The sequence below is a fragment of the Anarhichas minor genome, unplaced genomic scaffold (genome assembly GCF_050575085.1).
Source record: "Anarhichas minor isolate MPS153535 unplaced genomic scaffold, ASM5057508v1 ptg000003l, whole genome shotgun sequence".
In the NCBI taxonomy this organism is placed as follows: domain Eukaryota; kingdom Metazoa; phylum Chordata; class Actinopteri; order Perciformes; family Anarhichadidae; genus Anarhichas; species Anarhichas minor.
The window spans coordinates 18799124-18810440 of NW_027466449.1; the positions used below are offsets into that span (position 1 = coordinate 18799124).

The window sequence follows — 11317 nt, forward strand, 5'->3', positions numbered from 1 at the left end:
TGCCTTCATTGGGGACCAGCCTTCATGCATTAGATGTGATCGTGAGAAGGTGTGTATCACTCACCCAGGTCATGGCAAAGACCAGCAATCTGCACACAAAGGACGTCTCTGTTGTTGATGTTGAGTTCCGGCTGCCTTGTTTTCAGAGCTTTAACAAACTCTCCTGCCAAGTGCGCCACCCTTTATCCCCACACACAACACACAACAACAAACTCATCACACAATTACCGCACAAGTATCCTGCTGCAAAGCTGAAAGTATGAACCTTTGTTATAGCCCAAGGTATGCTGTGTGTGTACTTTGGTTCTATTGATTGTATTGTGTTCTTCACTGCAAACCAGTCTTTGCTCAACTAGGAGTGTGATTCCCTTAAGACATAAAACTATCTGATGAAAAACAGACTTACCCAATCGAGTGTTGAAAGCGGTTGTGGGTTGCTCCAGGAAAAACATAGTAGACCCCTCCGAGCTGCTTGATGTAGCGCAGTCTCTGGAATTGAGGTGTGTCTATGATTTTGACGAGTAGAGGGGGTAACTCCACCGTGCCGTGGATGGGATCATTAAACACCTGGCAGAACACATAGAACCAAAACCCAGTCAAGTTATCATCGAGAAGAGAACCAGTAGAACCAGACCCAGTTATCCTGAGAGCTCTGAAAGCGTCAACAGAATATTAGTTTTTCGTCAGCTGACAGCGACATAACGTAATTACATCCTTGTTAAATCTTTCTTTCTTTTTTTTGGTCATATTTTGTTTATTTCTCATTTGTTTGGCAAAGTGGTCCTTGGAATTTCAATTATCAGAAGTGGGTCTTAAGTTAAAAAAGGTTGAGAGGCCCTGAGCAGGAGGATAAGATGGTACGATATGACATAAAAATGAATAATGTCATTTAATTCTCTGTTCTTCTCAAACCTTCCTCATTTGTGTCCGTAACCGTAACGTTAAGCTCCGACTGCCACCTCTTTACAACACATTTTTAATCTTTAATCATTACACGTAATCAAAGACATTTACAGAAATCCTCCCAGAATAGACGGCGGGTCTTTATGGGAGGATTACCGCGACATCTCTGAATCCTTCCCTCAATGGCCTCTCTTTGGCTTTTGAGCTGCTGAATAAGATTTGAATGTCAGACCGAAGATGGAAACAAAGTGAAGTGAGTTGACAATTCTGTCTATCAGTCAACTTCTCTCTGGGGAGGGTAAAACAAATGGTTTCATGTCAGAATAGAGATTCTTATCTTCTAAGATTCTGAATTAATTCACAACTTCCAAAATTAACTTATTACAAATATGTTTTTCTACAATAGAACATATATTGCATTTCAATATGAAAACTAGAAAATTCCTAAAGACATTTTGACAGTGTGGCTTCTACTTCCCGAAGAAATCGCAATATATACACACGCCAATGTTACCGGTAGTGTCATTCAGGTTCAATTGAGATAGCGCTACTCTCTTTTCTGCATTTTAGATTCATACTCTTGGATTGAATCTTGTATTTGTGGGGCTTTTATTTTGAAAGGGTGGAACTGGGTGGGTGAGAGAGGGGGAGAGGAGACAGAATCATAATGTTTGACACTAAAATGAGAGGCTTCATCACAAACATTCCAGTTACAATTCATTCTGTGGGGCTTTTAATTTGACCTGAATGACTGTATGATAGAGAGAGACACAGAGAGGCAGAGAGAGACAGACAGAAAGATAGACTGAGTGAGACAGGCAGACAGACACTTAGATAGACTGAGTGAGTGGGGGAGAGAGACAGGCAGACAGACAGTTATATGGATTGAGTGAGTGGGAGAGAGAGACAGGCAGACAGACAGTTAGATGGACTGAGTGAGTGGGAGAGAGAGACAGGCAGACAGACAGTTAGATGGACTGAGTGAGTGGGAGAAAGAGACAGGCAGACAGACAGTTAGATGGACTGAGTGAGTGGGAGAAAGAGACAGGCAGACAGACAGTTAGATGGACTGAGTGAGTGGGAGAAAGAGACAGGCAGACAGACAGTTAGATGGACTGAGTGAGTGAGTGGGAGAGAGAGACAGGCAGACAGACAGTTATATGGATTGAGTGAGTGGGAGAGAGAGACAGGCAGACAGACAGATGGACTGAGTGAGTGGGAGAGAGAGACAGGCAGACAGACAGTTAGATGGACTGAGTGAGTGAGTGGGAGAGAGAGACAGGCAGACAGACAGTTAGATGGATTGAGTGAGTGGGAGAGTGAGACAGGCAGACAGACAGTTATATGGACTGAGTGAGTGGGAGAGAGAGACAGGCAGACAGACAGTTAGATGGATTGAGTGAGTGGGAGAGAGAGACAGGCAGACAGACAGTTAGATGGACTGAGTGAGTGAGTGGGAGAGAGAGACAGGCAGACAGACAGTTATATGGACTGAGTGAGTGGGAGAGAGAGACAGGCAGACAGACAGTTATATGGACTGAGTGAGTAGGAGAGAGAGACAGGCAGGAGGTCTAATGATCTTTCCTTGAATATCTGTTTGGAAAGATCACAGAATATTTTCCTGCTCCGCTCCACTCTGACAGTTATGCTCTCACTGTAGCTCTTAACGAGCCGTGCAATACACACCCATTATAAAATCTGAAACAGACCCAAAATTTTCCTGAAACTTAATCTGTGACTTCATGAAAACTGTGCTAGCTATCAAAATGTCCATTTGAATCAATAAAGTGCAGCGTTTTGTCTACGTCTTAAACTTTGAATCATGTTTCTACGTTAATGTACGGCTAGTCAATATGGGCCCAAAGTTAAGTGTTTTTTTAGCTCTCTTCACGACAAAACCCCATTGACGTGAATGGAGAAATTTTGCTCTGTTTTTTGGGGTGTTTGGGAAAACCGCTGGGCGAATCTCTTCAAAAAATAGATAGCACACTATGCCCAATCAGGCCGCACATTTTGATGTATTTTTCACGCCGCTGTTGTTAACGCTGTGTGAGGAGAAGCGCACCAAACTTTTGGATAAACCTGATTAATATTATGATTAAGCCCGACGGATAATATATAGTGTGCTTTGGCACAGGCAGTTTTACTGCCTTTGTGCTACAAAGCCACACTGAATTAAAGCTGCAAGCAGCATTGATCGGGCCCTCGCAACTTCACGCACGTCGAGGGTACTAGCAGGACTCTGGTTGACGCGGCCATGCATTTCTGTGACCATCATTCACTGCGTGCACGAGTGAGATATTTCCTGCAAGATCATGTTGCAAGATCATGTTGCCAGGTCTTAAGCCTCAAATGTTTTGAGTGTACCTCCGATACAATCATAAATGTAAGCCTTTAAAGATCATTAAGAAAATGAATGTGTGATTGTGCTTCAGTGTTTGTAACATAACAGTCAGTTTACTGGGATGGGGTTCAACTCCCTGCAGTGTCCTGCTGATTGTATTTGGACTTACATGAAAGTTAACAGAACAGTAGTGCCATTTGCTGTTACTTGAACACTTTAATTTAACACTGTTTTCATTTTAAGTTATTCTGTAACTTTAGATTGTAGTGTGAAGCATTCATTATAACGTTTAACCTGATTGTCATGAAGAAGCTCTGGACAGATCATTTATACTAATGCCCACTGACATGGTTTGAAAATCCACTGTTATTTAACTTTTGCTCTCCAAGGATCTTAGTTTGCACATATTTAGATCAGAGAAGTCTTTTTCTCATGGTGTGCCCACAAACCCTTTTAATAAGTTCAGTGTTTGGGCCGCTGTAATTATAGAATCCTGCTTACAGCCATGGTCATCAGTAGGTGGCGCTATGACTATGAGTTAATATTGGCATGCAGAAGTCCTAAAATCCTGACCGTAATCAAGCATGTCAAGTTTGGGAGAGTTTTGACAAAGTACAGTCGAGTTACAACAGCTTGATGGATGATGGCGAACCATGTAAAATGGCCATCACACCATATCCACGTCGTTCGATGAAACCTAAAGCTTTTAGTAACTTTTAATGGCTAAGGTCTTTAGATTGTTCTGACCAAATTCTAAACTGATCGGATAAATTCCCTAGGAGGAGTTCGTAGTACAGCACCTGGAAATGGAAAAAAACACGAGAAATTCATACAAAATTCAAAATGGCTGACTTCGGGTTGGGTTTAGAGCATGGTCCCAAGAGACTTTATTTTAAGTCCACATGTGATACATGTGCCTACCAAATTTTGTAAATCTATGTGAAATGTACAGCGAGGGCTGCTTCGTCGAAATGTTGTAGGGGGCGCTATTGAGCCGATTTGCCACTCTGAACCAATAAAATCATATTATATAACTACATTTTGGGCTTTAAATGTGTATACCAAGTTTGCTTATGTTTCGAGCATTTCTAGCCTCTCAAAAACACCTTAATATTTCATGGTGAAGAATGCGTGGCCACGGCAACAGCTTTTCACGAAACAACAAGCTTTGAGTAACTTTTCATCACAAAGGTCTTTAGATTGTACCGACCAAATTTGAAGTTGATCTGATTCATTCCCTAGGAGGAGTTCGTTAAAGTGCAGTGCCTGGAAATGACAAAAACGACACTAGAAATTCATAACAAATTCAAAATAGCTGACTTCCGGTTGGGTTTAGAGCATGGCCCCAAGAGACTTTTATTTAAGTCCATATGTGATACATGTTCCTACCAAATTTCATACATCTAGGTCAAACATACTGCAAGGGCTGCTTCGTCGAAATTTTGTAGGGGGCGCTATTGAGCCGATTTGCCACTCTGAACCAATAAAATGATATTCTACAACTACATTTCGGGCTTGTAATCTGTTTGCCAAGTTTGCTTATGTTTCGAGCATTTTTAGCCTCTCAAAATGACCTTCGTTGTTAACGGTGAAGACTGCATTGCCACGGCAACGGCGTTTGACGAAACATCAAAAGCTTCATGCACTGGCATTATGAACTTCTTATATTTGTGTGGAACTAATTTGACGTTGATCTGATTTACCTACTAAGAGAAACAAGCCAAAGTATAAAGACTTTAACTGACTGTTACCAGTAGGTGGCGCTATGACTATGATTCAAAATTGGCCTGCAAATGCCTGCAAATGTCTTCAGGCCTGGAGTCTCATCAAACATGTGAAATCTGGTAAAGATCTGATGATGTGGAGTTGAGATACATCAGTCTATTCGTTCATGGCGAAGGACTGAAATTTGCCGAGCCGCCACGTCGCCGCCCTTCGACAACTTCTTACGATTTTCACAATGAAGCATTATCAAGGTCTTAAGGCTTTTCTGACAACATTTGAGAGGGATCTGATTAATCTGTAAAGAGCAGGATGTCAAAGTACACAACTTAAAACTTCCGGTAGCCACTTGGTGGCGCTATTACTATGATTCTAAATTGTCATATAGATGTGTTCCGAGTCAGGATGTTATGACATATGAGAGATTTGGAGCAGATTAGACAATGTTCGGCCGAGTTACAACAACTTCCTGTTTCGCGGCGAATGGTGTTTTTTTGACGCCACGCCACGGACACATAGTTCGATAACTTTTTGATCTTTGAGTAACTTTTCACTGCCAAGGTCTCAAGAGCATACTGACCAAATCTGAAGTTAATCGGGTTAAATCTCTAGGAGGAGTTCGTTAAAGTATGACGCCTTGAAACGGTCCAAAAACGTCATAGAATTTAAAATGGCCGACTTCCTGTTTAGTTTAGAGAAAAATTCCAAGAGGATTTTTTGTGCGTCTCATCACGATCCACATTCCTACCAAATTTCATACAGCTAGGTGAAACCCAATGTTGGGGCTACTCAATAGGGGGCGCTATCGAGCCAATATTTCATACCGCAGCTGGACACCCCAATCAGACTGCAATTTTCGCAAATTCTGGCTTGCGTGCCAAATTTCACAAAACTCCCAGTATCCCAAGCACCTCCTTTTTGCGATGAAAGTGGAAAAGTAATAATAATAATAATAAACATTAGAATAACAATAGGTCCTCCGCTCCGACTACGTCGGTGCTCGGGCCCTAATAAACAATCGAATAACAATAGGTCCTCCGCTCCGACTACGTCGGTGCTCGGGCCCTAATAAACAATCGAATAACAATAGGTCCTCCGCTCCGACTACGTCGGTGCTCGGGCCCTAATAAACAATCGAAAAACAATAGGTCCTCCGCTCCGACTACGTCGGTGCTCGGGCCCTAATAATAATAAACAATCGAAAAACAATAGGTCCTCCGCTCCGACTACGTCGGTGCTCGGGCCCTAATAAAGATTCGAAAAACAATAGGTCCTCTGCTCCGACTACGTCGGTGCTCGGGCCCTAATAACAATTAAAGCTGCGAGCAGCGATGAACGGGCCCTCGCAATCTGCAGCGCGTCGGGGGTGGCGGCGTGACTCCGGCCTGCGTGTCCTAGAACGTCCGCGACCGTCGGACGCCGCGTCCGCGAGCGAGACATTTTTAATCTCGCGTGGACCGCCTGATGCTGGAAACGATGCTTTGCAAATAGTCCGATGTTTCCTGTATCCTCCGCCTGGTGCTACAGAACGCGTGCATCATGTTGCTCTGTATCAAGTGTAAACCACATAGTGTAAAAGTCACGTAAATCGGATGCTGTTTGTCAGAAAAACGCAGATTTCCTTTCGCCAGCAGGTGGCGCTGTGAGTACTAGTGAAAATAAGCTTGTAGACATCCTCAGGCCATGAGTGTTATCAAGCATGAGAAGTTTGGGACCGTTTGGAACAAGTCCAGCTGAGTTACATCAGACATTTCCTTTAGCCAGTAGGCTTTGCGGGTTTACTGTAGCGCCCCCTAGTGGTCGAATGCAAAACAATTCTTAGGGTATGTTACTGGATGCGATGTGCACATATGCTCAATATTTTGGGAATTTAGAACAAATGGTTGAGAAGTTATGTGTATTGATATTTTGCCACGCAGCTAAGAAGTGTATTGGTCCATATCTTGTAAATACAAAGATATCAAAAAGATTTTGATAACTTTTGATGATCTAGATGCACTTATGATCCACAGCAAATTTCGTAGAAATTGGAGCCAGCGTGTAGGAGTTCGTAAAAATGTGTTTTTTTTCACTAAATTCAAAATGGCTGACTTCCGGTTGGCTCCAGGGGCTTTTTTGTCAGTCTACATGTGATACATCTGTTTACCAAATGTTATACATCTAAATTTTATATATAGATAGTGAAACGTACTGCGAGGGCTGCATCGTCTAAATATTGTATAAATTCATACAAAATTGAAAATGGCAGACTTCCGGTAGGGTTTAGAGTATGGTCCCAAGAGACTTATTTTTAAGTCTCCATAGGATACATGTGCCTACCAAGTTTCATACATGTAGCCAAAACGTAGCGCTGGGGCTGCTCTTTTGAAATATTGTAGGGGGCGCTATAGAGGCAATTTAAAACGGCCAATAAAGAAAATGATATAAACTATTTCTTCCAATGACCTGTGACACATGTACAAAGTTCCATGAGTTTTTGAGCATCCCAACCCACCAAACCATCAGCTTCCTTTTTCATGGCAAACTATGCATCGCCACGGCAACAGCGTGGAACGAAAACTCACAATATTCATGGCAATCTATCATCAATGTCTTAAGGCTATCCTTACCAAATTTGAGACTCATCAGGTTACCTGGCTAGGAGGAATTAATAAAAGTATAAAATATGACATTTCCTTTAGCCAGTAGGCGGCGCTATGAGTTATTGAAATATTTTCAATTGAAGTATGTTTAGGCTTGAAGTAGCATCATGCATAAGAAGTTTTGTGCGAATTGGATAATGTACCTTGGAGTTATAACAACTTCTTTTTTCATAAACAATGAGGCAAAATGGCCGCCACGCCACGTCAAGGTTCGATTTTGATAACTTTTAATCACAAAGGTCTTAAGAGCATCCTGACCAAAGTAGAAGTTGATCACTTAAAATCTCTAGGAGGAGTTCGTTAAAGTGCGAAGGCTGAAATCTGCAAAAAGCGACAAAAAGCACAACTTCGAGGGTTTACTGTAGCGCCCCCTAGCTGTTGAATGCAAAATAAATCTCAGGGTATGTTAGAGGATGCAATGTGCACATATGCTGAAATTCTGGTCATTTTAGGACAAACGATTGAGAAGTTATATGTATTGATATTAAGCCACGCCCCTAAGAAGTTTATTGGTACATATCTTGTAAACGAAAAGAGATATCAAAAAGCTTTTGATAACTTTTGATGACGTAGATCCAGTAATGATCCACAGCAAATTCGGTAGTAATGGGCCTAAGCATGTAGGAGGAGTTCGCAGAAATGTGTTTTACACTAAATTCAATATGGCGGAAAATCTAAGGAGGCGGAGCTTAGGCGTCTGATTGGCTTTTTTGTAGCTCTAGCTCAAGTGGATATGTGTCAAATTTCAAGTCAATCGGACATACTGGTCGAGGGGCGTCGCCGGTCCGACTTGTAGGGGGCGCTAGAGAGCCATTTCTTAACACAGAAAGATGCATTCTTTTTCAGATGGCTATATTCACCAGGCCTGACAAGTCCCCAAAATTTGGTGAGTTTTCATGCATGGCAAGTCCTCCAACCATGCGTACGTTTACCCAAACGGGTACAATATCAATAGGGCCTTCGCGGCCCGACATCGGTAGTATCCACTATGTGGCACTAGAGAACACGCGCAAACATGCATTATGTTGCTCTACATCAAGTATAGACCACATCATGTAAATGTCATGTAAATCGGATTCAGTTTGTCACATAACGCTGTCTTCCTGTTGCCAGTAGGTGGTGCTATGACTTTGAGTGAAAATTGGCTTGTAGACATTCTCAGGCCAAGTATGGCAAGTTTGGGACAGATTTGAGCAAGTCCAGTGGAGTTACATCAGCTTGTTAACGGCGAATCACGTACAATGGCCGCCACGTCACGCTACACCATTCCATCAAACGTAAAGCTTTGAGTAACTTTTAATTGCAAAGGTCTTTAGATTATTCTGACCAAATTTGAAAAGGATCTGACAAAGTCCCTAGGAGGAGTTCGTTAAAGTATAGTGACTAGAAATGAAGAAAATGAAAATGGCCGACTTCCTGTTAATTTTAGAGCATTGTCCCAAAACACTTCTTTTTAAGTCTTCATGTGATACATGTTCCTACCAAATTTCATACATGTAGATCAAACGTAGCGCTGGGGCTGCGTTTTTGAATATTTGTAGGGGGCGCTATCGAGGCAATTTGAAAGGGTCAAGCCAAAATGCCATATGAAATATTTTTTTCCATCACCCATGACACCTGTACAAAGTTCCAAGGCTTGTTGAGCATCCTAAGCCACAGAAAAATAAGCTTTTTTTTTAATGGCGAATGACACGTTGCCACAGCAACAGCGTTTAACGACAACTCACAATATTCATGATGAAGCATCATCAATGTCTTACAAATTACCTTACCAAATTTGAGACTGATCTGGGCAACTTCCTAGTCGGAGTACATCAAAGTATAAAACCTGTCATTTCCTTTTGCCAGTAGGTGGCGCTATGACAGTCCTGATATGCTCGCCAAATATGGGGAGGTTGGGGACATGATAAAGTCCACAAAAAGGCGTTTCATTCGAGAGAAAAAGAATAATAATAATAATTCCTACAGTTTCAATAGGGACCTCGCGGCCCGATGTTGTCAGTCCTCGGGCCCTAATAAACAATAGAATAACAATCGGTCCTCCGCTCCGACTACGTCGGTGCTCGGGCCCTAATTAGTATTTGATTGTAAAGTTTAAAAAGCAGCACTACTATCTGTGTGCGCACTAAATGCACCGCAAGACTGGAAAATTAAATGTAACGTCACGTCCGGCTGAACGAGGGATAAATAAATGAAATGTACGCAGAGAGACACTGTATGCGTTACGTCATGTCAACAAACCACCTATCAGCTGTGAGCTCCAGATCAGACTGGAGACTTAACCACTTTAAAGAGTGCAGAGTTGTACTATGTGCTATCTTCCTCCTCTGTTTGTACTTTTTACACAGAAAACATATACTGTGATATTTACTGCTAATGACAATATAGCAAACAGAAAGCAGGAAACCTTTAGGTGATTTCCCTCCAGGCCTCTATTTATTAAACAGACAGCATTTTAGTCATTTAGAATTGAGAAACACCAACACTGAACCATCGACAACAGAGACCCAGAATCCCACTGCTCTCCAGAGTGAGCTCGACTCCTTTGGCTCAACGATGCTGCGATTTCAACGGTTATTTTGTGGTTTCTTACCTTTGTTGATGCATGTTCCAAACAGCACGTTCCAAACAGCACGTTCCGTACGAGCTGCTTGATGTTGCGCAGTGTCTGGAATTGAGGCGTGTCCCAGTAGAACCAGACCCAGTTATCCCGAGAGCTCTGAAAGCGTCAGCAGAATATTAGTTTTGCGTCATCTGACAGCGACATAACATAATTACATCCCCGTTTAATTTTCTTTCTTTTTTTTGTCATGTTTCGTTTATTTCTCATTTGTTTGGCAAAGTGGAATTATTGTGATTATCAGAAGTGGTTCTTAAGTTACAAAAGGTTGAGAAGCCCTGAGCAGCAGGATACGATGCGGGTGATATGATGTATCATGGTATCACAAGATTAAAAGAGATTCTTTACTCAAAACATTATTCTACCAATTTTCACGTGACACCGGAATATGAAAATGTTGTTGCACGAGGCCCAATGAGCCCAAACATGAAGCTTCAAAGGAATGACTTAAAAACACGGCCGTGGGATCATTGAGCACCTGGTACGACAAGATAGAACAGATATTGGACACAACTGGTCTGTTTTTGACCCAAAAGACTGACAGTAAAAACCGCCCCTGTTCTTCTTGTCATTCGTTTTACACTACAATCTTACTCATCTTCATTAATTTCATTTTTTATTTATTTTTTGCTGAAGAGTGTCAATAGATTCAACAATAACAGTAAACACATAATCTTGACTTTGTGCAGGTTTATTCACTGACCCTGGCATCTTACACACTCCTTCACTGTTTATTCTACAAGCTCTTCAGCTTTGCTCTGTTTGGTTTCCCTCATCTCTCCAGCACTGAACATGTCGTGTAATGTACGGATAAACACATGATATGTTACCTTGTCTGTCGTCATGGTCTCTATAGACAATGGGGGAAAACAAAAAAACAGAAGAACATATTAGGGAACGAGCTGGAGAGAGAAAGGCCAGTTGTGAAACCTGAAAGAAATCCAGTGAGGTGGATGTTGTTGAATAAATTAGAGATTTTAGTTTAGTACACACTTCCTTCTATTCTGGATTGTTATCATTTTTAAACATTGCAATCTTGTTTCACAAAGGAGCACTCACCCTGTGCCAGTCTCTGTCCACGATGTT

At 41.8% G+C, this 11317-nt stretch overlaps 1 protein-coding gene across 1 annotated transcript in view; it reads right to left on the bottom strand.

Moving 5' to 3' along the window:
• The window catches only part of LOC142948407 (deoxynucleoside triphosphate triphosphohydrolase SAMHD1-like), a 29494-nt gene extending 18418 nt beyond the window's left edge, over positions 1-11076 (bottom strand). The window contains exons 1-4 of the mRNA XM_076090429.1: positions 11062-11076; positions 10205-10330; positions 407-567; positions 65-180 (exon numbers count right to left, since the gene is read on the bottom strand). Of these exons, the coding sequence (XP_075946544.1) occupies positions 65-180; positions 407-567; positions 10205-10330; positions 11062-11076 (418 nt within the window). The remainder of the gene's footprint in view (positions 1-64; positions 181-406; positions 568-10204; positions 10331-11061) is intronic.
• Positions 11077-11317: the final 241 nt, after the last annotated feature.